At 35.8% G+C, this 27,401-nt stretch overlaps 3 protein-coding genes across 3 annotated transcripts; 1 reads left to right on the forward strand and 2 right to left on the reverse strand.

The window, feature by feature from the left end:
• Positions 1 to 1,680: 1,680 nt before the first annotated feature.
• On the reverse strand, positions 1,681 to 4,100 carry LOC110787615 (UDP-glycosyltransferase 92A1-like). Its single transcript, XM_021992241.2, has one exon. The coding sequence runs from the start codon at positions 3,476 to 3,478 to the stop codon at positions 2,018 to 2,020; it is 1,461 nt and encodes a 486-aa protein (XP_021847933.2). The 5' UTR covers positions 3,479 to 4,100; the 3' UTR covers positions 1,681 to 2,017.
• Positions 4,101 to 5,605: 1,505 nt separating this feature from the next.
• On the reverse strand, positions 5,606 to 9,892 carry LOC110787587 (cytochrome c oxidase assembly protein COX11, mitochondrial). Its single transcript, XM_021992215.2, has 7 exons — positions 9,574 to 9,892; positions 9,168 to 9,489; positions 8,423 to 8,475; positions 6,570 to 6,642; positions 6,376 to 6,480; positions 6,111 to 6,191; positions 5,606 to 6,005 (listed from the first exon to the last, which is right to left on the reverse strand). The coding sequence occupies exons 1-7, from the start codon at positions 9,651 to 9,653 to the stop codon at positions 5,904 to 5,906; spliced, it is 816 nt and encodes a 271-aa protein (XP_021847907.1). The 5' UTR covers positions 9,654 to 9,892; the 3' UTR covers positions 5,606 to 5,903.
• Positions 9,893 to 16,084: 6,192 nt separating this feature from the next.
• Positions 16,085 to 23,277, forward strand: LOC110787616 (ran-binding protein M homolog). Its single transcript, XM_021992242.2, has 10 exons — positions 16,085 to 16,690; positions 18,988 to 19,134; positions 19,360 to 19,446; positions 20,087 to 20,132; positions 20,456 to 20,532; positions 20,961 to 21,123; positions 21,604 to 21,672; positions 22,271 to 22,330; positions 22,545 to 22,631; positions 22,814 to 23,277. The coding sequence occupies exons 1-10, from the start codon at positions 16,344 to 16,346 to the stop codon at positions 23,084 to 23,086; spliced, it is 1,356 nt and encodes a 451-aa protein (XP_021847934.1). The 5' UTR covers positions 16,085 to 16,343; the 3' UTR covers positions 23,087 to 23,277.
• The last annotated feature ends 4,124 nt before the right edge of the window (positions 23,278 to 27,401 follow it).

Raw genomic sequence — 27,401 nt, forward strand, 5'->3', positions numbered from 1 at the left:
ACTCCAAAAGCCCTCTTGAGGAACCAACCAATATATGTGCTCTTATATGGAACAATAGTATTTTATTGACAAGAATTTTACTTAGGTTACCTTGACTTATTAAACTTTAAAGTCAAAGGTTTTCTAGTAACATTTGTTTAAATTATGTGTCTTTCCTCTCAAACCCTAGCCCCCTTTAGTGAATTTTGAAGGAGCTTCCCATCGATTTTATCGGAAAAGCCCCAATCTTTGTTATTTTGTTGGTTTATTTCTTTAATTTTGTTTATCTTTAGGTTATAATAATGATTCCTCCTTGTGCGAGGACCTTTTTCTCCCTTGAAAAACAGGGCTTTTCTTTTCCTTCAAGAAAATTTATTTCTTAGGTTATTTCGTAGATCTATGTGTATTAGGGAAGAATATTACTGGTTGAAGATCAAGAACTTCAAGATGAAGTTCAGATTTCAATTGCTAACATCAGGCACTAAAGATATTGAGTTATCAAAAAACGATTATGGTTGGAATACTACCATATCAAAGAAGCGGTTCCGAAGCGTGCATACTAGTAAATTGGATGAAGAATTTCATATTGATGTTTTAGATTATATGTTATTTAGGGCTAATTTTTGTTGTAGATGCCGTATGGCGATTTACTAATGATAATTTTCCTATTCCCTTAAACAAAAGTTATTAAACTTCAACTTGTTAGCACGAAACGTATTTTATAGGGAACTATGTTAGTTTCCGTGCAAAGCACAAATGTCACTAAATATTTATTTATTCATTTTTCGTTTATTAAAAAGCTTTTTTAAATGAAGTAAAATAAATTCAGTTTTGTCTAGATCTGACCGTGTTCTGGATTTTCAAGTAGTTGGGCGAAACTTGTTTTTTACCACCTGAAAAATAGAAAATTGTTAATGTGGGAAGCCACAATAACAGTAATATCTCTAATATTTTCTCTTATTCCACGAGTTCATGTACTCCGTATTTAACATCCCTTCACTTCCCCTACTTCCTTATTTTCCATGAATTCACTTAACTTTTCCTCTCATTAATTCACAAAATTGAAAAAGTTCAATGGCAGTAAAGAGAGGAGGGTGAAGGAGTTAAATAAAATCAGAGAGGGTTGTAAAAAATTGGAGGAAAATTGAATTAGTGGGCTTCTTAACAGTTTAATTTATTTTTCCGTTTTTCAGGTGGCAATAAACAAGTTTTAATTTTTTTAGGTGGTGAAATACAAGTTTTAGTTTTTAGGTGGTGAAAAAAAAATCGATATTTTTAAGTGGCAAAAAACAATTTATCCATTAAACAATAAGACATTAGAATTAGTGAATTACTGGCCTTACTCGCCCTTGATGAAAGCACCGCACCCGGGGAGGCCTGCAGCATGATTAAACATTGCCAAATAAACACTTGTGTCAAATGCCAAACATGAAATCAGACTAAACAATGGACAAGTCATAGATAACAATAGCTAATGCAACATGATAACAATGGACAAGTCAGAGATAAAATTGGCTAATACAACAATTCTATATCGACTAGACAACTACCCTACGTACGTCTGTGTATTGTCGATACAGTGTATGAACTAACTATGATGACACACAGACGTACGTAGGGTAGTTGTCTAGTCGATACAGTGTATGAACTAACTATGAACATAACAACATACCATTAATATTATAACTAACTATGAACATATATAACAACATAGTATCTGTATAGTGTGTGAGATATAACCAAAACCAAGCAACCCGAAACAAACAAATGTCTTTTTCGCATTCGTTGTTCAACTCAGTGTAGCTATATGCTAAACTGCTAAGGTTAAAAGGGTTCACTTGAACCACTTGTCATAAATTACCATTACATAAAAGTAGAGCCATTTGGTTTTGTAATTTGTATCAAACCCACCACTAAAATAATCCTGCCATTTTATCAACTAAGCTATACTCGAAAATTGCACCGGAACAATTTCTGATATGACTGATAGTATCCAGCATGTATGTAATACATACGCGTTCTAACTTCTAATCCAAGTTCAAGCAACTTCCTTACTCCTACAAGAAACTATGAACTCCACAAAATCATCCATTGCCTTAGCAGAAGAACCCTTATTAACTCCCTCCATTATCCATGCAACCTTCAATTTCTCCCCAATTTCAACAGCCTTCTTCTTCATCTCCCACCCATAACTCCCCTTTTTTCTATCAAACACCATTTCCACCACCCTCTTCACCCCCTCTTCCTTCACCTCCCCTTCCAATCCTCTTGTCAGCTCCACTGCAATCCCCATTTCCTCCACCATCATCTTCGAATTATATGCTTGTTCTGCCGCCAATGGCCATCCAATTATCGCCACCCCTTCACTTAACGCTTCCAATACTGAATTCCACCCACAATGACTTAAAAACCCTCCTGTCGCCTCATGCCTCAGAATCTCCAACTGAGGCGCCCATTTTCTTATCAACTTCCCCTGTTTATTCTCCCTCATTCTTTCTTCGAACCCTTCCGGCAGCCATTCGGGTTTCAACTCCCCATTGAAATCGAACCCGAATGGCGGTCGGATCACCCACAAGAACGGAACCTTACTCTCCTCCAACCCTTTTGCAAATTCCATCATCTGAATCGGACTCACAGTGTTCTGTGAACCGAAACAAATGTACAAAACAGAGTCTTTTTCAAATTCATTCAACCACTCTAAACAACCTTCTTCATCATTTTTACTATCATTATTAGAACTAGAAGAGTTCATAATCAAAGGACCAATTCCCCAAATTGGTGATTTCATTGAATTTCTCAGTACTTGAAACCCTACCGGCTCAATTTCCTCCACAGTATTGCACAACCACCCAGAACAATTCAAGGATGATCTAATCTGTGGCTGGAAAAACCTCGACCAATCATCGGACCCATCAGCAGCCCTTAAAAACCGGTGGAGCTGATTACGTCGGAGTTTAATATTCTCGGGGAAACCCGGAAGCGAAAATTCCTCGTCGTCTCCTACATTCCTGTGAGGGAGATGATTCCAGATCGAAATATACGCCGCCACACCGTAGGTCCCACCGGTGTTGAAGCAAATTCCGGTGGACCCTATTGATCGGGCCACGTTGTCAGCCCAGCCCAAAAAGACGTCGAAGATAATGCAGGTGGGGGGGTTGCCAAGGTGGTGGCGCGAAAGGTAGTCACGGAGGTGAGGTTCGAGCGAGGTGGTGGCATTGAAGAGATTAATGATGGAGGTTAAAGGGATTCTGTCGGTGTTTTCGGTGTTCGGAGGGAGACCGTAGTCGGTGCTGCTGAAGGGGAGTTCGACGATGTTGAGGTTACGATTTTCTGATTGACGGCGGAGATTGGCGGCGTTGAGAGGGGTGGTGAGGATAGAGACGGAGAAGGGAGTGTGGGAGAGAAGGCGATTAGCAAGGTGGAGGAAAGGGCGGAGGTGGCCTTGGGCTAAGAATGGGAGGAGGAGAATGTGTTCTTCTGTGTTTGATGCCTCCGCCATTGTTGGTGGTTGGAATTTGAGGGTGTCGTAAGAATTTGTGATTTTTTGTGACAAGGCTTGCTAAATTTAACTAATTTATTTGTAATAAGTGGATAAGAGATAATTGGGGATTTTTATTCGACGCCATGTTCCGTTAATAACACCCTAATTTATTACGTTAAAGTACGATTCTATCCTTTAAAATCAAATTCACCCCCCTCCTTCATGAGCCTTCTCCTTCTCTGCTCTCTCCCTCCCTTCCTCCTACCGGCTATAAACATCTCCGCCGCCCTCAACGCCGCCCCATCTCCGCCGCCCCATCTCCGATCCTTACCTGACGCACGACATTTGCATATGTTCCATGGACCTGGCGCACAGATTTTGCGCCAGGTGCATGGAACTGGCGCAAATTCCTTGCGCCAGGTACATGTGAACGGTGCAAATCTTGTGCGCCAGAAATGAATAAAATAAATAAATAAAAAACACCATTTTTACCTCCTCCACTGAAGCTTACGAGCTTTCCGGGAGCGATTTTCCGGGACAACTTCTTCGACTATAAACACCGCCGCAACTCTCACACGAATTATGAAGATACTAACGTTTTCCAGAATTTCAGTTTTCCGGCGAATTATGAAGAAACAGGTATGAATATCAGTTTTCAGGCGAATTATAAAAGGGGTAAAAAAAATTCTCGTCGGAATTTCATTTTTCCGGCGATTTTTCCGACAGCCAGATTGGTGGGGAGGGGGAATGAGAGAGAGGTGAGGGAAAGGTGAGGTGAGAAGGGTAAAAAAAATGAAAGGGAGGGGTAAAAAATATAAGGGTAGTTCTGTACTTTCGCTATGAATAGTAGGGCGATTTTAGCGTGGGCGGGCGTCGAATAGCGATACACGAGATAATTTGGGTAGTAGTTGCACTAAAATTACGGAGTTACAAAAAAAATGTGAATGATACAAATAGTAAAAAGTAATACGGAGAAAAAATAAATGTCTTGGGTTAATTATAATTGAAAAATAAATTTATTTTCTCAGCATGTACGGAGTACAATGGTTAACAATATCTATCTAAAATATGGATATTAAGCTTTATCGGAAAATAATATATGCTCCGTATGTGGTAATACTCCATAGGCGAGTCCTCCAAAAATAAAAAAATTTAGCTTTGGAGATGCGTGTGTAATAAGTTGACAGGAGATAATCCGTTTATTAAAATTTGTGAAAAAGTTACAACTAAAAAACATACAGAGTAGTTATCAAAATATTAAATTTAATTTATCCATGTGTATAACTATTAACAAAAACTATCTGAAATATGAAGAGAGAGTTTTATTGAAAAAGTAAAAAAGTACTCCGTATTCCGTTTTACTCCCTTCGTCCCGGAATACTTGCACAATTTTCCTTATAAATCCGTCCTAGATTACTTGTACCATTTCTATAAATGGTAAACCTTTACTAATATTATACTCGTATCAACTACCCCCTTCACATGTCATTTCATGGTCTCATGCACCATCTTCCTTACCCTCTACTTCCTTTAAAAAGTTGACACACATCCCCTATCTATATTAAAAAAAAATACCAATATCAATTGTCATCTAATTAAATAATAAGTCATACAGAGAGAGTACACGAGAAGAGTATAAGGAATTGCATGAGTGGTCCTTTCTTGACTTATTATGAGTCCTTCAATGAATCACGGTTGGTGTTGAAATGAGGATGTGATATTGTGCTGAAATTGGTGTTAGTCAATTAGGGCAGTGCAGGTGGATTATGTGGATGTGATTTTGTGCTATTATTGAGTAGGCCACTGGATTGGTTGTTCTTTTGCTGACCACTTGTTCTAATTCTTACTCCGTATGTTTTCTTCTTTAGAAAATTTGTTAGGATACTTTTCCACTTTTGCAAAATTTACTAGATACGGTATGTTCTGAAAAATGACTGCTAAGGTATAGATTTGGCCTAGTGGCAAAGATTTAGACTTATAAGTTATAATCCCACTCTCTGGAGATGAGAATTTCCTTTATAATCCCCCTCACTTTCAATGAATCTGACTTGCAAAGCTGGTTGGAAATATCAGTTCAATAGGAACTTTCATCTTATACTATAAAATTATTAAAAAAACAAATTTATCTACCTCATTCTTATACTATAAAATAAATAAAATAAATAAATTATCTATCTCAGTAACAATTATGATGTGAATTTTCTACACAAGAATTAATGGACTCTGGTGTCTAATCTACCCGCTTCTAAAACAACTAGTTACGGATGAGAATAAAGTAATAAACCAAAAACTTATTTCTAGAGATTTAATCAACAAAACGGAAAGCCGTGATAATGTCTTATGGGCTTAAGTAGCCACACTCGACTTGAAGCAAGAAAGGTAGTACTTTGTATTCATTTGCAACTTTGCAGTTAGGCAGGATGACAGGATCCACTTGACCTTTTTATTCCTCAGAGACCTTGAAAAATGTATAGGACAGGATTATATTGTTGATACCATCCATTCTAGGATCTGTCTCAAACTCGGGATCGATATAAAAGAAGACCTATAAGATTATGAAAATTGGCAATATTACTATATCGGCCATTGAATAAAAAAATTATGAAGTACAGTTTAAAAGAGATCATGAATATGAATTGTTACTACTTACAGGCATGTCAACCTGCTCTCCAGGAAGAAGTCGCTGCTCCTCAAAGCAAAAACATTGAATTTTGTTGAAGTACACAGCCGCCTGTAACAAGCATAACCATTTATCTCTCAGATGCATAATTTTGTGCAGAAACTAAACGGTCAACAGAGTGACATTGTCATGCAAAGTTTGCTAAAAGGTGCATACAGTATTACAGTATACTCAGATGATAAAGGGGTTGCAGAAGAAAAAATAGAAAAGGAAAAACATTATCAGGCACTTCTACCTTCATGGGTGTAACATTATACGTGGATACACCAACAATAGGAGTTGAACTTTTATTTTCGGCTGTGTAAAATGCCAAAGCACTCTCTCCTGGTTTAACCCTCACCTACAGCAAGAATAAAGATTAGTGAAAAGTTTACATGTTGCTAGTGTATACTGCAACCACAATTTTACAGACTTCAAAGAAATGGATACCTCTCTTTGGGTAGGAGTAAATTTCCACTGCATCCCATCAGCAACATCAGCATTAAATTGAACCACAATTTCTCTGTAACAAAAGAATGTAAATCAGATGGATTCAAATGAAGAGTAAAGCTAGCAAGTTCCAGAAGGGAGTTATGTCAGTAGTTGATGCAGCTACTGTTTATGCAATATGGAGGACACGAAATGAGGCTCTACGGAACTAGTGAGTTTCTACTGTACATCATACTGTGAAGTTCATACAGAGAAGTTTTACAGATAGATTGAAGTGCATAGTTCCTCAGAAATTTAGAGCTAGTGATAGAATTTGGTGGCAGGAAAAACAAAATGTACAGCTCATGATTGTTTTCATAATTGGTTAGCCTTTTTTCTCTCTTTTGGGGTCCTTCCTAGATGTTTACAAAAGAGTTGATTGTGCTTTAGGTTGTAATCTTTTTTATAATGAATTTTACTGACTTATCAAAAAGAAAAGTTGTAAAACATTCAAGAAACACGCATGAAAATAAGAAAATAATTCTGAAAATTGTTCGTTAAGTTTGAGCCAAAATCTTCCAACAGAGATAGGGATATTAATGGATTTCAATGTGTTTTTGAAGGTAGATAAATGGGATGTGGCCTCATGATCTATAATTATCAGAGAGATGAGAGGACAGGAAGGTAAAACATGGATACACCTTGCTAGTTGGTAAGTTTTAAATAAGCTATGGACAAAACTTTACAAACCTTCACCAGCATGCAATTTTATCAATGAACCCAAAATAAAAACTCTAATTATTTCACATCAAGTTTTACCAAGGATTGATATAATAAAATATCCGTGGAAAAACAAGGAAATGAGCTAAAGAAAAAGAAACCTAATGCGAAAGAACTCTTTTCGTTCAAGGCTCTATATTTTCTCAATTCATCAAAATCCAGTTACATAATTCTCTACGTGCTTTTATGGAGGTGACATTAAAATAACATAAACCATCATTTGATATCCTGATCCTGCATGAGTGCATGACAAAACTTAAAGGTCGAATTTGCACGTAGAAGAGCTACAGCATACAGCATAAAAAGTCATTTTGCCTGCTATAATGCTGTGTCCACATGAAGCATGTCCTGGCGTCCTGCTGGCATGGAAAGCCCACCAACATGACCAAACAACATTTTGATCATCTTACTCTAATTTTTTACTCACTACTAAACAATTTATGCTAAGGACTTTAATCCAGGCTCTTTAAGGACTTTAACTAAGAAAAAGGTGTGTTGGTAAGAAACTGCCTGTTAATGCCATGGTAGCTTAAATTCCGACAAAGTGAGAGCCAAAGATAGTTCACCATTTAGAGCCAAAAGCTGGAAGAGTAGGGGGAACGCCCCAGTTCCTATCTCAAAATTTTAGCAGGAACTTTGATGTCTTTAGCATGTAAGTAGATAATCTTCAATTTGCTGGATGATGTGTTTAATTAAGAAGATATCTCAGCACATTTAGGTTACATGCAGATATCTGAATTCTGAAGTCGTAAGATGATTTTGATGGAGAACGTGCAATCATACATCCTCCCCCCCCCCCCCCCCCCTCCCCCGAGGCGGAAAAGACCCTTCATGGCATATGGACACCTCATTTCATAGGGAATACTTTAACAGTCAGAAATACAAAACATCCATATTCAGGTCAGACAACTAGAAATGCAAAAGCAGAACATTCAAATCACAATATTCACTCACTTACTTTTACCATTTCTATACTACTAACACAGTTATATATTTCATGCTTTGACCCACGTCTATTGGTTAAAATGAAGAAGAAATTATTACTTAAACATTGATGCAGAGAAGAACAAAATTACGTGTGGAATCAACCATACCTTTTGGTGACAGTACCATCTTGTGAATGCCGAGCAATCTTTTCTTCTACAGTCTGCAGAAAATGAAGGGAAACTTAGCACAAGAAGTTATACCCATCGTTCAAAAAGGTACTCAAGGGGAAAGGTAACTGATTTTCCATATACAAGTACCAAGGATGATTTAGCCAATATTTTCAATTATAATGGTATTCCCCTCACTCTTGCATAAATAGAGCTAGTGACCTTTATCTAAAAAACAAAAAAGGGAATGGGGTGGCGACACGAACTTTTAAAGAGCTAAAATGTGACAACTTTTGACCTTTAATACAGACTATACTAAATTACTAACCCACATTGATCACAATATATACTGTTATCTGGAAAAATGTGACAACTTTTGACCTTCAATATAAGACTCCACCCGAGTATAATCGTCACGATGTCTTAACACGTTTAACCTAGAAATTTTACATGTTGGGCTAAATCAACCATAGTTACCCTCCAGAGCTTGCGTGATTTACTGAGCAATGGAAGCTTGGAAAGAACTAATTATCACTCAAACCCTTGACATACCTGAACAAATAAAGAGTATCTAATTGTTTGTCTTGCAACTATTTCTACTGCCACTGCCAACTGCTAAGAAAATCCTATACATGTGTATCTACGGTTTAGCACTATTCCGTTCCGGAAATGCCAAAGTAATATAGGAGACTATTATTCCCCGAATCATAAATCAACATATATATGAGATATGAACAAGTCTCACCTCCCGACGTTGAACAGTACCACCATAACCAGTAGCTTGGCAGAATCTCCTATACAAGGGGACAGCAGCATATGAACATCCCACCATTCCGAAAACCAAGGCAGTCAAATATATCAACATCTTTTGTGACTTCTTCTCTTGAACAACAGTAGTGGACGATGCATAGTTACGCCTTGGCTCGGATGCCGCGAGGCGATATCTTTGAACAATAATATGAGGATTACAAGCAGACAATTGACAATTCCTGGTGATTGGCCGTGAAATATATCTAAATCCTCGTCTAATTTCATAACTACTAGGTCCAATTGATTGCAATAATTTCCTATACCAAAATCAATAAAATCCAATTAAGATGATTCTAGGTTCTAGAAATGAGATACAAAGCTTGAATTAGCGAGATACTTACTGGAAATGAGAATTGGGGAATTGCGTATTGTGCTTGAATACATGAGGCAAGATTCTTCTAGATAGTATATGAAATGACATAGTTGAAGATTCTGCGAAATTCTCCCTTTTCTCTCTCTTCTTAACTTCGGTATTTCCTCCAATTGATCTCAAAAGTTCAAAAATGGAGATTGCCGGAGCTTGAAGATGTTATCGCCGACGAGGACGCAGTTACCGGCGAGTTAAAGTTATTGATCGATCACGAGCTCTGTTTGGTTCAGGATTGAGGTGTTTTGGGCCAAAAAAGATCTAGGGCTTTTTGACTTCAATAAGTGAATCCTACTAACCCAATTCCCACTGTAATATTTGATTTTTATATTGTCAAATTTTAACTTGACCTTACAAAATTAAGGCTATGTTTGGCAACACTAGCTGAAATTGAGCTGAAACTAATAAGACAACTGAAACTGATAAGGTAGTACCTGAAACTGATAAGATAGTTGTTTATATTGTTTGTTTGGTAGAAGTAGTTTGGTAAGTACCTGAAATTTTTTGTAGTTTAATTGACATTCTATATATTTTGACATCTATAATTATTGATTTTGACTAGCGTTATGTACGTAGGCAGCGAGAGGATCACAAAATTGTTATTTTGTATACAATCAGCACTTTTAACTTACTTCCTTTTGTCCAAAACACAATATAGAGTAATATACTCTTTACGATTATCGTAGGGATATGAATTTAGATCTCATAATACTTCATATTACCTTTGACAAATTATTTATGTCAGTTACAAACCTTCCGGAAGCCACTAGTGTCACGACAACAAATCAAATATCCATTGCCTCTTACTCAATTTTCACCAACAAACAAATCAATTATACCAAGAATCCAAAAGCTGTAAAACACTTTAACCTCTTAAGCTTGCCCAATTACAGGGAGTACTCAATTTTCTTAAGGTTCTTGCGTCAATGTTTGCCTAATTGCAGGGAGTAATCAAATAATTGCAAAATTTTACCCTTTGTTCTTTTAGTCGCAGAGACTGCCGAGATTATTTACCCAAATAAATACAAAGTATAACCTTTTATTAGGGGTTTATCAATTATTTAGGATTTTATTATCAATTTTTTTATAAAGAAAATAATAATTTCAGGATTTGAAACTCAAACGTTAATCAGATTAACGTTTCAATATCAGTCACTTTTTCCACCTTATATTTTATTTCAGCTATCTGTCAAACAATCCTAATTGTTTAAGGTGACTTATCATATTAGCACCTAATGATTTAAGGTGACTGAAATAGCTTACCAAATAGACCCTAAGTAGTGTCTGTTTGGCCAAGCTTCTCAAAGTATTTCTCAATTTAAGAAGCTGAAATTAGGCCAAACAAAGGTATTTAAAGAAATTGTTTCTATTTCTCAAGAAGTCCAAATCAGCTCCCAAACCCCCTAGAAACAGAAGCTACAACTTGAAGCTTCTCAAAATCGTTTCTCGGGGAGCTATTTCATCCATTAAATGAAACTTTTTTGCAGACCATAATGCCCTCACGAAAAAGGGAAATGACCTTGCCTTTGCCTTTTTTCCTTCTCTCCCCTCTAATATATGTCGATTGCAGAGCAACCTTCCAGCCCTCTGGATTAACACTACCGGCTACAACTCCAAATTTTTCAAAAAACTTCAAATTTGTCGAAGATTCCTTCTTATTCTCCTTTAAATTTTCAAGATAATTATTAAATTTCTGTTTAATTTTCGTCATTTTTTTAGATAAGAATTGAAGTATTTGCTTACTTCAATTTTCTAGATTAAATAGAGGAGTTTTGGGGGGTTATGGTGACTTATGAAAGGAAACTAGTTTTTGGGCCCGTTCATCGTTATATGTTGGTAGTGTAATGGAGTTTAGAAGAAATGTTGTTTTTAAGCAGGTATTAGAAGGTGTTTAAACCAGATGACAATAATAAAATTTTACGACCTATGAAGTCTTGTCTTTTTAATCATTACATTTTTCTACTTATGTTCATCTCCCCTGAAAAAATAGATCCACTTTAAATCACCTATTACCACCAATAACATATCATTTATACAAAAATCAAACAAAAGTGTTACAGTGTATGACTATACTCATGATATCCAATTAAGGGAAAGGCTTAACAAATTCTAACTATTGAACTATATTGACAAAACTTTTCTTATAGGAGGACTAAATCTAAATGTAAGTTCCCTAACAACAAAAATATTCAAATAAAACCACCTAAAAGTCTCAAAATGTTGAAGACGATTTACCCACCTTTAATCATTTGCATGGAAACAATACATTATAAGATTCTCCTTCTCTGCAAAATGAATTGCAACTAATTAATTAAGCAAGAAAAATAAACAACATACTTCCAATATGCTTAAGAAAAATCAAGAAAAAACGTGCTTAAATGGAGAGGGGGGAGGTGGTACTACAACTTGAATTGCATGCATGAAAATAAAAAATCAAAATTTTGAATTAAAACACCCTATAATCTCCTACCGTTTTAAAACAGACCAGTCACAAATTCTATTAGTGGGAGGTTAATTTTTGAATGAATGCTACAGTAGAAGGGTAGAAGATTTGGGGATTGAATTAAATTAACATTGAAAATAATTAAGGTTGGAGAGTTAGTGGGAAGTTGAAGAATGGGGAAGATGAAGTAGGGGAGGACGGTTGTTTAGGCATAATCAAGTTAAGTATTGATCATAACTTTTGGTACTCCCTTCGTCTCATTTTTATAGTTTTGTTTCTATTTTGAGCGTCCCAAAATTGTAGTCATGTTTCTATTTTTGGCCATTAAGTTTTTCCACTTTCCCATGTACTATATTAATTTAAAATGCATTGAAAACCCAACAAAACTTCCCCCATGTACTATATTTCAATTCTTTATGTACTACATTCCCTTTTCTATGTACTATATTCCACTTTCTCATACAAATCAATTATCAATGTACTATATTCCAATTTTCCGTGTACTATATTCCTTTTTTCTTAAAAGTCGTGTTTTTAGTCAACTTGGTATATAATATGTGACGGAGGGAGTATTATTCTAATAAATTAAAGAGATGGGATTAGTAGTATACTGCATGAAAACTAATGGCAATAAAGTGGAATAATGAATGACCATTATTTTTTATAACAAAAAGTAAATAGAAAGACTAATAAGGTTTGAACATGTGTCTTCAAGATGGTGTTGCTTATGTGTCATTGAAATGATGATGGTTATGTTTTTTAAATACCAGGTATATATTGATATAAATTCAGAGTGGGAGAAGGCGAGAGAAAATTAAGGTAATTGGCCAAAATTGGGGTTATTGATTGACATCGCTAATTCGATCAATTGAACAATGAGGTTTTGATCGACCAATTCAAAGATGGGTGATGCATGGCTTGGATATGTTTGGTGACCTATGTTAGAATTTATTGAAGGTAGTAGGTCCGGAAGAAAGTGAAAGAGACCAGAAGGTGATGGTGTTAATGTTGATGATGATGAAGGTGGGTAAAGCTGGGAATTAAGTGAGAATTTGTGGTTCGGTGGAGTATAATTTTATTTTATTTTATCTCTCATACTTGTGATTTTTGCTGTTAATTTTTTTAATAATATTTTTTTTATATTTTAATCAATCTACAAGTCTACACATGCATCGTGGGCTAAACAGGGCAAAAGTGTTTCTGTTTTTTGAAAAGAAAATCTAAAATTTTGGGCCAAACAATTATGTTTCTCACAAGGGTTTCTCTAGAAACTGTTTATGTAGAACTACTCTTGAGAAACAGAAGTTGTTTTTCAGAAGTTTGGCCAAACAGTCCCATAGTCATGTATTGTACTCTTACGATGTTTCCCAGGGGTTTTACGCGTGTAAAATTGAATCCGTTCTAACATTATTATTGCACTACGTAATTTTTAAGAAAATTTCACTAAATATTGCATCATTTATCTATATTTATTATAGTAAAATAAAATATTTCATCCGTTTCTTAAATATTGCATTATAGTTGAATTTACGTTTTTCAACACATACTTTGACTTTTAATACTCCTTCCGTCTCGGAATACTCGCACCATTTTAACTTTTTGCATTATTTACATAATTCACTTTGACCCTATTTTATTTCTAGTAATGACAACAAATGTTAATATATATATACTCCGTAATATATTGTTGGCTTCACCTTATTATATATTTTCAAAATATTAATATTTTATAAGTTTTTATAATATGTAGTTAAAGATATTGGTGGTCAAAGTTGTGCATTGACAAGTATGTCCAGTCAAAATGGTGCGAGTATTCCGGGACGGAGGGAGTATATCGAATTATGTATAAAGAAAAACTATAAACGGTTGATATTTAGAAAATATATATTGATAATAATCTAACAAGATAGGGTATGGATACAATTTTTGTTATGTATAAATCACAAAAGATGATCAAAGGTCTAGTATGAATAATGTAAGTAACAAGACGATGCAATATTTATGGAACGAAAGAAGTAGTTATTTTCACACCACGAATATCCAATATACCTTCACATCTTAACCCTTCTTGATTTATTTAGGCGTTGTTTGGTTAGAAGCTGTTAATTGTTATCAATTAGCTGGTTTCACTAGTTGTTAACTGGTTTGACTAGTTGTTAGTTGTTAGCGGAATTCTGCGTCGTCCCCAGCCGGGCCGGAGCAAACGTGTGAGGCAGGCAGGGCGAGGCGGGAGAGAAGCAGATAGATTTTTTTTTTCGAATTTTGAAATGAATACGAGAGGGAGGAATTGGGTCTGGAAGAAGTGGAAGAAGTGAACCGCCAAATGAAACGACAGTTCATTTAAGGCTCATCCGCTAATTGAAATAGCGGTTTACTTGGGTCAACCGTTCTTTCAGTTGGCGGTTTAGTACCGATTGATAAAAAAAATAGACCGATTTTAATGCTGACATGGACGGTATCGTGGAAAATAAGTTATAAAGTGGCATATTTTGAGAATTTAACGTTCTTTAAGCAATATTGAAAGAAACTGCTCGAAGAGAAAGGAAATATAAATGACAACTTTTAATTTTCTCTTTCCTCTCAAATCCCTCCAATTTTGAGAGGAAAGGAAACTAATTTTTTTACAAAGGATCTTTCCTCTCATTTCCTTTCCTTTCCCATCAAATCCTATGTAAATTTTTTTTTGACGGGGAAGAAAAATATCATTAACAATTATCCATACGACATCTGCAATGGTGAAATAGATTCGCATACCGCAGATTCAAAGAAAATACATAACTATTACAATCAAAACAATTACTATTCTGCATCGATCCTAAACCCATCAAATCCTATGTAATTTTTTTTGACGGGGAAGAACAATATCATTAATAATTAGCCATACGACATCTGCAATGGTAAAATAGATATGCGTACCGCATATTAAAAGAAAATACATAACTATTACAATAAAACAATTACTATTTTGCATCATAAAGCACAGCTCGTACTCCACCATTTCTAGCTTGGCGCGAGCAATGATTTTTGATGTTTTTGCATCTTTCCAAGTAGAGCACTTCACAATTTGCGCACACATTGTTCCGATCAACGAGTTGATGATAAACCCTAAACATGTATGAATCCAAATTTCCTTCCCAATTGTTGAAACCCTAAAAATAAAATTCTCATCCATGGATGAGAATCAAGAAGCTAGAAAAATATAGGAAAAAACCAAATAAATTGGGAACAACCCACGAATAAATTGGGAACAAAAACAATTCGGATAAAGAAACCAAAAAAGAGAAAACATGAAGGGAAAACAATGAAAAAACAAGAAGGGTCGGAAATAATCTAATTTTCGAAGAAATTGGACTATTTCTGACCTAAACGGCCAAAAAAATTGAAACCCTACAAGATAAGAGAAAAAGGAGAAAAAGGAGAGAGAGATCGGTAAATCCTATGTAATTTATCTAAACAAATATGATACTCCCTCCGTCCCAGATTAGTTATTACACTTTCTTTTTTCGCCCGTCCCAAAATTAGTTGTTACACTTCTAAATTAAGAATGAATCTACAATTATTATATTGTCTCTCTAGCTCTTCCCACTAACTTTTTTTATTGTCCCTACACCCTCTCTCACTTAATTAAACAAATGATCAATTAACTCCTATCACATCTACTTTTTCAATAAAATAACAATTAATAAACAAACAACCACTTATCACCTAAAACTTTATGCAAAGGTAAATGTAACAATTAATCTGGTACGGAAGGAGTAACATAATAAAACTATTTCATCTCCTTTTTTTTTGGAAAATGTTTGGTTGACCCTAAGGGTTGGCAACCCCTAAGATACATATGACATAAAATAATATATAACCATAATTAATTGGAGAGAGAAAGTGTTGTATGTTAAATTTCAATGCATTTATAAACAATTAAAATTCAATATTAAAAGGATTACCAACCCGTAGGGTCACTCTATCATTGTCCCATTCTTTTTTCATCCAAAATCTCCTCAACCAAACAAAGGCCAAGTCCTAACCAATTCCTGAGGTATTACGGAGTACACCTTTGAACAAAACAAAAAAATTACTCAGTAATGCCTCAAGAAAGAAAGTCTGATTGTCCCTAACTTTAAAGAAATCAGCTAGATCTTCAACTTCCCCACCTTACCAAACAATCCCCCCTCTCGTTCTCTCTCCTCAAGTTGGCACTCAACTTTTCAATCGATCAACCTAGGGTTTTAACTCTGAATAATCCTCAAATTCCTCTGCGAATTCCAATCAAATGAACTAGGGTTTCTTCAAAGGACATAAAAATGGTGGCAAATCAGCAAGAACTAATCAGCAATTACTTCCTTGAGCAAGCGAAACTCAACGCATCTTCAATCACAGAAAATGGCAATGAAAACGAGGATCTTCCGACGGAATTGAACACCATTAATAGCTCTGGCGGCTTCTTGGTGGTGTCAACTGACAAGCTTTCGGTTCAATACACGAGTGTCAATTTGCACGGCCACGATGTCGGTGTTATTCAAGCGAATTACCCTGCTCCGGTGAAGCAACTCTCGTATTACTTCGAAATGACGGTGATGAACGCTGGTACTAAAGGTCAGATTGCTATTGGTTTCACCAATGAAAGCTTCAAAATGCGCCGACAACCCGGGTTTATTTCTTTGAACTTTTCTTGAATTTGAATTGTTGCTTTTTAAGAATTTTATTTGTATAATTAGTTGGAAATGCTTTTAATGTATTCATATACTATATCGGAAAGTATATACCCATCGAACATTTGTACCTTAGGATCAGTGTTGAATTGTTGATCAGGGAATGCTCAGCGTGCCTTCATAAACATAGAGATTGTGTCCATTTGCACGGACTCGAGATTGCACTCTTTGTTTCTGATGTATTGTCTCTTGATATGTGAGATACGCGCCTGTGTTGGTATCATAGATGAGTATGGTGGTATATGCTTTCTGGTGATACCGTAGATATTTAGTGGTGTTTGGAACGTACAGAGTTTGGATGAATTTATCATGATCATCCGTAGAGGTTTTGTTTACTTGCCCGGAGTACGTTGCTGGGTGTGGTAGACAGGGTTTTGACAGGTTAATGAAACTAGTTTTAGGATTGAGAACTGAAATTGATTTACGTATGTTTGAAGTGACGTGCAATTGCTTAAAGTGAAATAGACTATGGAGTCAATGGTCCACTTCTCATGTATGATGTACATCTCTACATACCTGAGATTTGTGTGATGTTATCGTGGATGAGTGTGGTGGTATGATTTCTGGTCTTATTTAGGATTTGGAACTGAAATTGATTTGCCTCTGTTGGTAGTGATGTGCAATTGCGTGAAGTGAGATAGGCTATACTTCTTGTGTATGATGTATTATCTATAGATCCCTGAAAACAGTGTGATTCTAATGGTATCGTGGATGAGTATGGTGGTATGATTTCTAGTGTTATTGTAGGTTGTGGTGTTTGGGAGAAACCTGCCATGATCATCTATGGAGGTTTTGCTTACTTGCAAGAAATCTGTTTTAGGGTGTGGAAGACCGGTTTTTGGCACATTAACTTAGGATTGGAATTGTAATTGTGTTGCTTATGTCTATATTCCACGTGGTGGATTGTAAAATGTGATGGAGATGAGCAAGTAATACCCTGAATAAGGCCTTATTCTATTCAACTTATAGGACCTTATTTAAATAAGTTCCCGGTCCTATAAGTGTAGATAAGTTCCAATAAGTTAAATAAGGTCTTATAAGTTAATAAGTTTCTATAAGGTCTTATAAGTTTCATTAAGGTCCTATAAGTTCTAATAAGGTCTTATAAGTTCCAATAAGATTCAAAATTTCAATTAATGAAATATGCCATGTTATGATTATTTGCGTTGTTATATTAAATAAATCATATTTATATTAGTATTAAAGTAATTTGTGGTTATTAATTGACGTTTATAATTCTCAATGATATGTAAGTATTGATTAATATGTTAGTATTAATTACTATCAATATAAGTATAAGGGAAAAGCTTAATAACCACTTTTAAAATTACATGTACATCAGAAATCAGTGGACGATCTTTTTGGTGAGACATACAACAATTATTATTACAGAGTAATAATTTATATTACTTATAATAACATAAAAGACATAATTCTTAATATAAGAACTAAATAATAATTACTTTATTAATTTATATTTATTAATATTTGCAATCAACTATTATCAATATTCTAATGGCTAAAATTTGAATAAAGTCTAATAAGATTCAGTAAGGTAAAATAAGGTTATATAAGGTCTTATAAGATAAATAAGGTCCTATAAGTTAAATAAGGTCCTTTAAGGTCCTATAAGTTATGATATTTTCCAGTCCTATAAGTTGAAGAGAACCCACCCTAAGAGTCTTCTTAATCTGAGAATATGCGGAAAGTATACTCCGTAATTTACATGCTTAAGATTTTTCAGATCAAATGGTTGGTTAAATGAAGGATTTACTTGCTTCTGGCTAAAAGCAGTTTTTTTTTTGAAGCCAGATTTTTAGCAAAACCTTATTTCTAGACTAAGACAATATGCTTCCTTAGTGCTTCTGTTCATTGCAACGTACCTTCCAAATCTACTTTCTAGGCTTTTGCTTCAAAATCTCACTGCATGTACATGATTTTTTCTAGACATGTTGGCTAACTATGTTTGAAGTGATTCCTCTTCTATCAAAATGTTTTGCGCTTAGGGAAAGTTGGCTTGGCTGAAATTGTGACCTTTTTTTAAGAAATATTGGAGAAAGCGTAAATATGAAGAGTTATAGGTTACTTAGATTTAGAACTTGCTTTTTGTTTTTGCCTACTGAGTTTGCAAGACTATTCGTAACCTCTCTCTCTTTCCCCTTTTCCCTTTTAGGTCATTGGAAGAGATTACTTTAACAATATCATATTTCTTGTTTTCCTTGCTTCGATTGAATAGGTGGGAAGCTAACAGTTATGGTTATCACGGAGATGATGGACTACTGTATCGTGGTAATGGAAAAGGAGAAACATTTGGCCCAACTTTCACTACTGGTGATATAGTTGGTGGAGGGATCAATTATACTTCTCAAGAAATCTTTTTCACGTAAGACAGCTACCAAATATTACAACATCAAAATGAAATTAGAATTTCCATCTTTGAGAAGTTTTTTCAAGTTGTTTTATTAATTGAAGTTGTAACTTGTACGCAAATATATCCTGCCTGTTTGTTAATGTTTTTTGTTTGGTGTTAGTTCCTTACTTCTTTGTCGTTGTTTTCAGTTTTTTAAGTATCTGTTGCTCATGGATCTTTACAACATTGGATTTTCAGCAAAAATGGGATCGTAGTGGGAACGGTGTACAAAGATGTGAAGAGTCAGTTGTTTCCTACAATAGCTGTTCACAGCCAGAATGAAGAGTATGTTTGCGTTTCAACATTTCATACTTAATTCATGCCTAATGCGTATGGAATTGAATGATAGTAATAATTTCAATTTCTTCCTTTTTAATGAGGGTGGGGTTGTGGATTTCTTCATGATGTTTTGAAACATCTGCTCCTCAATACCAAGTGATTTGTTACTGTAAGTTCTGAAATGAAGCTTTACGTTACCCAAATGTGCTAAAGCTGTAGTTTCGTTTCTTTGACATTCTTGTTCTGTGTTTCTGTTGTAACTCATCAAATAACTCTTCGATGATCTCTTTTGTGATATTTCAATGCATAGATATTCAAAGCCCTTGACTTCCATTGCTCATGTGTTCTATTCATTTTATCATGTACTGTTCCTTTGATTATATTTTATGCGACCGTACCTGTTCTGTTTGCATAGGATCAGCAAGTTAGCAGTTCACAAAAATCCGAACTGGTGTCTAACTGTATAAAACGATATTATGTTATTCCTATTTTTTATATTTTGTGTGTTGGGGTTTTTTTCGGGGGGGGGGGGGGGGGGGGGGGGGGGGGGGGGGGGGGGGGGGATGTGTTAAAGGGTGGGGGTGATGGAGTTGAAAACTGTAGTTTGATACACGACTGTTATGATGATTTTTTTTTACCTATGCAGGGTTAGTGTGAACTTCGGGAAGGAACCATTTCTTTTTGATGCCAAGGCAAGTCTTCTCTTTATGCATGTTATTACGCTACTTATTATAATTGTTTCTTTGTTTTAATCACCATACACAAGCATCTTAGTTTCCTTCAGATTTGAAGTCCAAAGAATGTTTTTCCCTCTGTATTTCAGCTTTCGCACATGACCTTTTTTACACCTTTATTTTGTCGGTTCAAATAGGTGGCCTGTTTGTGTCCTTTAATATTCTATGTAGTGTTTGGTGTTAGGATTTCTTATTTGTACATTTGATGCTCTCCATATGAAAATATATTAATCTTCATTGTTCACTATTAATTTTTCATTATTTTGTATACCATTAATTAGGCTTATGATGCACAAGAAAGGATGAAGCAGCAAAACATTATCGAAAAGATTCCTCTGCCACAGAATGTTAGCTATGAGTAAGTGACTGATTTGATTCACGGGATTGTCATAAACATAATATTTGTTGAGCTTGTTCTTTTTGGATCTGAAAATACAGCTCTGACTCTCTGAGTCTTTAATTGTTTTTCTTGTTATATACTACAGAAGTACAGAGTTAAAAAAAACCTTCTTGTAGATGTATCTATTTCTTTTTGTACTTGTTTTGCAAAGCTTAATTAAGATCAATCAGTCTTCCTCCCTTCTGACTTGTCTTCTTGTAGATTGTCTTTTATTATTTATTATTATTATTATTATATTTGACAGTTATCAGCCAAAATATTCTGTTGCTGTTTTTCACCTTTTCCTTGAGCTACCATGGCTGTAAAAGAAAATTGCAACCATAACAAATCATGATTTTTTCTTTTTTTATTTTAAAATTGTTTAATTTGTGATTATGGTGAACCAGAATGGTCCGCTCGTACTTGCTACATTATGGCTATGAAGACACACTTAATGTGTTCGACATGGCTACTAGTAATTCTGTTCCTCCCATTCGTATATCTCAACAAAATGGATTCGCTGAGCAAGACAACACATATGCACTCAGCCAGAGGAAGACCCTTCGTCAGGTATATGTCAACAACTTCTGTCTCTGTATTTTGATTTAGCATTCCTTTTATTTAGTTCAACCAATTCCGAGCACTGCTTAAATGTTTTGGTCAGCTCAACATTTTTTTCTCTCTAGAGAATGTCTTTAGAATATTTGCTTCTATCCATTCTTTTGTGATATCTTATCTGCCACTGCAGGTTTTACTGTGCTTAATTATTGATTACATAGTAAACTTGCAATCAACCTGGCTGTCAGAATTATTTGACTACAACGGCGTTTGTGTTGTTTATACAAATTTAGACAAATATGGCTATCACTACATTCAAAAGGATTTTTTTACATTTCATTTGTTCTTGTCTGCTCTGTTGGACATTTGGATTTCTTTAATTTATCTACATTGTTTGATCGTTTTGTTGAGCTATTATTCTTTCTTAGCGTCCAATCTGTTGTGAGATGCTCTTAAAGTCTTAGTGTTGACATGTTTATCTTGGTCATGAAGTTGATAAGGATGGGGAAGATTGATGCTGCGCTTGGTAAACTCCGTGACTGGTATCCTCAAATTATCCTGGTGAGTTGTCTGAGATTCACACACATTGAAATCTGTATTATTTTGGCTTTATCCTATATGTGGACTGTCTGTGTGATTGAAGAACATACTCGCGTAAACATTAACTGGTGTGTATTTGCCTTTCAATTTTTTTTTGAAAACACCCTCTTTGCTTCACTAGATTTTGTGTTGTTTCGTCTCTTTTAAAAGAACCATCTCCTGTTATGTTGTCTCTGCATTATTAACCTTGCATTTCTTTCCCACCTTTTCTATGCCTGCTAATATGTCTTCGTGATTACTCTTTTATCTCCAATACAAAATTGGCGAAAGGTTTCCTTGCTTCTGTTGGTGAAAATCCTGTTGTGTCTTAATTCTGTATTGTATTTGTATTTCACTCTTCTTTACAGACCCTCCTTCCAGAAAAATATGCTTCGTATTATGATTTTCCTTGTTTTCTTTTTGCTCTTTTTGCTGAGTTTTGGGGGACAAACTATTGTCAATTCATCCTTGGGAGGGAAGACATGTATCATGCATGTATCCTTTGCATGCACAAATATTCCTGTTTGTTTGAAATTGTACCAGATTCTAATTGGTTTCTGGTAACATTTTCCTTTTGCAGGAAGACAACTCTCCCATTTGCTTTCTGCTTCATTCTCAGAAATTCATAGAACTGGTTCGGGTATGTCATCTCTTCTTTGTATTTATCATTATGCTAGTAGCTGCTTGCATGAGATCATTTTGTATCCCCCCCCCCCCCCCCCCCCCCCCCCCCCCCCCCCCCCCCTCTCTTTCTCTCTTCTTCTCTCTTTGTGCTGTTATTAATAGTTGAATACCCTCTGCCAATGTGATGTCAGTTGAGTGTTTTGTCTTATATTTCCAACCTTGTCATATAGGTTGGGAAGCTGGAAGATGCTGTTAAATACGGAAGGGTAGAGCTGGCCAAATTTTTTGGTCTAGAAGAATATAAGGAACTCGTTCAGGTAACTCTTTGTTTTGACTTTTGATACGTCATTTTCTTCATGTATTTGTAGAAGTATTTGCTATTTTGTAAAAGTACATTTTTTGAGGTCGAGACTCAACTAACTGAATAGCTTTTGCCGGCTATCATACTTGTTTTGTTTCATCTTCTATCTGCTGAGATGCTTTTGTCATTTTCGTTTAGGAATGTGTTGCCTTGTTGGCCTATGAAGAACCCTTGAAGTCACCAGTTGGATATCTTCTGGGAGAATCACAACGAGAAGTTGTTGCTGACGCAGTGAATGCAATGATCTTGTCAACTAATCCTAATCTGAAAGATCCGTTGGGCTGCTTGCATTCACAGCTTGAAAGTTTGCTAAGGCAGCTAACTGCTTGCTGCTTGGAAAAGCGGTCTTTAAATGGAGATCAAGGTGAAGCTTTTCATCTGCATCGAGTGTTACACAGTGGCAAACATTAGATTTAGGAATAAAAGATTGTTGTTTATAGACTCAAGAATCCCAATGCTAATGGGTACTGCAAGTGTGATTTTGGAATTGGCATTTGGAACAGAAAAAATGAACAGAAGTTTATACATCTTGTTGAATTTCACAATTTAATGTACGGAGTAGAAGGCAAATTTGTAATGAAATAATAATCTTTTACTTCTGACTTTAGTTTCTAAAGACCGCTTGTTAGTGTTTAGGGTGGTGGGTACTGGTGGCCACTGGCTTGTGGCCTATTGGGGATTTTGGGGTACTCAATTCACTTTCTGGGTACTGGGGGCTGGGGGGGAGGGTTTGGACACAATTAATCCAAATACAATCATCTTGAGTACCAACACATAATATGTCAGTACCAAAATGCAAAATTGCTTAGAAATACCACCAATATATGAAGTAAGTCATATGTGTTATTATTGGTATTCACATAATTTGTATTGGTACTAACATATTCTGTATTGGTACTACAAATTCTGTATTGGTACTCACTTGTGACAAAGACTTCCTCGGGGGGGTACTCAATTCACTACGGAAGCATGACTATTAGTTGGCTCCCCCATTTTCTAAATACAGTGTTTCCGTTTGAAACGAAATCTACATCTAGATACTATACTAAAATGGAGGAAATCAATGTAGAGATACTCTTTGATTTGCCTCTCTTATAAGATAAACATAAGTAAACAAAATTCTTAATTATGGTCTATCAAATATTTTGATCAAAGCCGCCCTACTATTTCCCTTATTTTCTATTAGTACCCTTACTTAATCTTACTTTCCAATTCTCTCCCACCACCGCCGGCCACCATCGCCGGCCACTACCTCCGGCCACCACCATCACGTCGTCGGCGACAATATGGCCGAGTCTTCACGAGAGTATTTTTTCTTTTTCCGGAATTTTTTTTAGAAACTTATGCATTTTTAGCTTGTACCATGGTACAGACTTATGAATTTTAAACTTGTACCATGGTACAGACTTATGAATTTTAAGCTTGTACCATGGTACAGACTTATGAATTTTAAGCTTGTACCATGGTACAGACTTATGAGTTTTTAGCTTCGACCATGGTATTGACTTATGCAATTTAAGCTTGTACCATGGAAGGAGCTTAAAATCCATAAACTCGTACATGGAAGGAGCAAAAAATTCATAAGTCTATATTTTTTTTCCCCGATTATATTAAATCAATCAACAACAAAATAAAACCTTAAATAATATAGACTTATGAATATTTAGCTTGTACCATGGTACATGCTTATGAATTTTTAGCTTCTTCCATGGTACAAGCTTAAACTGCATAAGTCAATACTATAGTCGAAGCTAAAAACTCATAAGTTTGTACAATGGTACAAGCTTAAAATTCATAAGCCTGTACCATGGTACAAGCTTAAAATTCATAAGTTTCTAAAACAAATTCCGGACGGAAAAAAAAAAAATCCTCTTGTGAAGACTCAGCCATTTTGTCGTAGACGACGTGATGGTGGCGGTGGTGGCCGGAGGTTGTGGCCGGCGGTGGTGGTTAGATTTGGGGTGGGAAGGTAAGAAGGTAAACGAGGGGGGAAATAAAGGAGGGTATATGGGTAAATGAATGGCGGTTTTGAGTAATATGGGGCGGTAAATAGTAAGCACCTATGCATTATTAAATATTAAATATTCTGCAAATATGCATTACTGAATATGATTTATTGTACACAATAACTTGTACAAGAGTATAGATATAATCCCGTCAAATAAAAAAGAAGGTATAATTGTATAACCATATTAAGTTTACTAATTATCAATATATGAATAACTGAAGACACAAATGTTTAATTAGTAAACTACATTACTTTTATTCTCTAATACTTTTTATAGGATAATAAAAATACGATTAAACTTATCTATTTGTATAGGAATGTTATTGACATTATTAAATATTTCCTCAGTAGGAGTCGGCCTCAAAATGCATTGATCATCTATTTTTAAAATGTGCTTATTCTTTTGAAATTTGGAGCAATATTTTGCACCTGATGCATTTCCCTTTTCCAAAGAGATGTTGCAGACTTCAGTACCGGGCTGCTTTGGGCTGTAAAAAGTGGGCGAAGAACAGGAGATAAACATAAGTTGTACTTGGGCTCCGTTTGGTTTGGCGTAAAACATTTTCATTGTAAAACGATTTTCCATGGAAAATGGTTTTCAAGCGAAAACACAATTCCAAACTAATTTTCCTTTGTTTGGTAACTTAAAGGAAAATGGGTGAAAATGGTGAAGATTGAGGGGAAGAAAGGAGAGGGAGGTAAGGAGGAAAGAAGGAAAAGTGGTTTCCCTCCCTTTCAAATGGAAAAGAGTTTTCCATCTTTGAGAGAGTAATGGAAAATTGTTTTTGTCAGATTTAATCAATCTGTTTTCTTGATCTTTATTTCATCAAATATAGCCATGTATTTATACTACATATAATTCCACGTCTACTAGTACTAAGAACCTATACCAACTAGGATACTAATTAAACCGTCTAACCAGAATACTAAATAGTCTAATGCTTAGGACTCTAAAGTCCTAATTACAATTGATATCCTAATACCCTCCCTCAAGTCGGAGCGTGAAAATCTCGAACGCCCAACTTGCTAAGTAAAAATTCAAACTGAACTTTTCCTAGTGCCTTTGTGAATATGTCTGCTAATTGTGTCTTTGTGGGCACGTAGGATGGAGAAATTATCCCTTCCACAACCGCATCTCGAACAAAATGACAATCTGATTCGATATGTTTTGTCCTTTCATGGAATATTGGATTTCGAGCAATGTGTAGAGCCGACTGACTGTCACAGAACATACGCATCCCTTGCGTGTGTTGCACGCCCAAATCTCGCAGTAATTGCTTTAACCATTTCAATTCGCAAGTCAAAGCTGCCATTGACCTGTATTCTGCCTCTGCTGATGAACGAGAGACTGTTTGTTGTTTCTTAGTTTTCCATGAAACCGGTGAAAAACCAAGCATCACGAACCAACCTGTCAAAGACCGTCTTGTCCGAGGGCAACTTGCCCAATCCGAATCACACCAACCCTCCAATCTCAAAGGACTATCTGATCGGAGAAGGATACCTTGACCCGGATTCTTCTTCAAATAGCGAACAACTCGAAGAGCTGCCTCCCAATGTTCCTCTCGTGGCTCCTGCATAAACTGGGACAAGATATGCACAGAATATGCAAGATCGGGTCTAGTCACAGCCAAATAGATTAGGCGGCCGACTAGGCGCCTGTACTGTTCCACATCATCCAATATTTTCCCTTCTGCGAGGGCTAACTTGTGATTCTGTTCCATAGGAAATTCTGCTGGCTTTCCCCCCAATAGCCCTGCTTCAGTAATAATATCCAATGTATACTTTCGTTGAGAAATGTAGAATCCTTGCTTGCTTCGGGCCACTTCTAGCCCTAGAAAATATTTCAATGCTCCCAAGTCTTTCATCTTAAAACATTGTCCCAGATATGTCTTAAATATATCCAATGCTAATTTGTCATTTCCTGCAACAATTAAATCATCAACATATACTAGGACATTGAGTTGCATTTGTCCGTTTGTCAATGTAAACAAAGAATAATCAGAGTATGATTGTTTAAAACCATAATTTTTCAATGCCGTGGATAGTTTTGCAAACCAGCATCTGGGAGCTTGCTTTAATCCATAAAGAGATTTTTTCATCTTACAGACTTTTCCGGACATTTTATTATCGAATCCCGGAGGGATTTTCATGTAAACTTCCTCCTCCAAGTCCCCATGCAAGAAAGCGTTATGAACATCCATCTGGTGTACCTCCCAATTTTTAATAGCTGCAACGGAGAGGAAGGTACGAACAGTTGTCATTTTTGCAACTGGAGCAAAAGTTTCATTATAATCCAGTCCTTCCACCTGATGGTTACCAAAGATCACCAAGCGAGCTTTCAGTCGTTGCAAATTCCCATTTTCATCAAATTTTTCCCTATATACCCACTTACTACCCAATGCCTTTTTGCCTGGTGGTAGGTCCGTAAGTTCCCAAGTCCCCTGTTCTTCGAGGGCATTTATTTCTTCTTGCATTGCTTTTCTCCATCCTTCGTCTCTCATAGCCTCTTTAAAATTTTTAGGCTCTTTTCCTAGTGTAATTGCTGCAATATATTTCGTATATTTTTCTGTAAAACGTGCACAATCAACATAATATGTTATAAGGAAAGGAGTACCCGAGGTTTGTGATGCCGAAGGTGAAGTGTTGGTGGATGTATATTTTTTTCGTATGGTGTGCGTAATAAATTCTTTGAGTCGAGTAGAAGGGAATTTATCACGC

Source organism: Spinacia oleracea, chromosome 2, assembly GCF_020520425.1.
Source record: "Spinacia oleracea cultivar Varoflay chromosome 2, BTI_SOV_V1, whole genome shotgun sequence".
NCBI classification, from domain to species: Eukaryota; Viridiplantae; Streptophyta; class Magnoliopsida; order Caryophyllales; family Amaranthaceae; genus Spinacia; species Spinacia oleracea.

Excerpts from the sequence above, each read along its gene's own strand:
- LOC110787615 (XM_021992241.2), bottom strand. The coding sequence starts at position 3,478 with ATGGCGGAGGCATCAAACACAGAAGAACACATTCTCCTCCTCCCATTC.
- LOC110787587 (XM_021992215.2), bottom strand. The coding sequence starts at position 9,653 with ATGTCATTTCATATACTATCTAGAAGAATCTTGCCTCATGTATTCAAG. Across the intron at positions 6,481-6,569 it reads TTACTCCTACCCAAAGAGAG|GTGAGGGTTAAACCAGGAGA; the intron begins GTATCCATTTCT and ends TTCTTGCTGTAG. Across the intron at positions 6,006-6,110 it reads GAGAGCAGGTTGACATGCCT|GTCTTCTTTTATATCGATCC; the intron begins GTAAGTAGTAAC and ends ATAATCTTATAG.
- LOC110787616 (XM_021992242.2), top strand. The coding sequence starts at position 16,344 with ATGGTGGCAAATCAGCAAGAACTAATCAGCAATTACTTCCTTGAGCAA. Across the intron at positions 19,135-19,359 it reads TCTCAAGAAATCTTTTTCAC|CAAAAATGGGATCGTAGTGG; the intron begins GTAAGACAGCTA and ends TTGGATTTTCAG. Across the intron at positions 22,632-22,813 it reads AATATAAGGAACTCGTTCAG|GAATGTGTTGCCTTGTTGGC; the intron begins GTAACTCTTTGT and ends ATTTTCGTTTAG.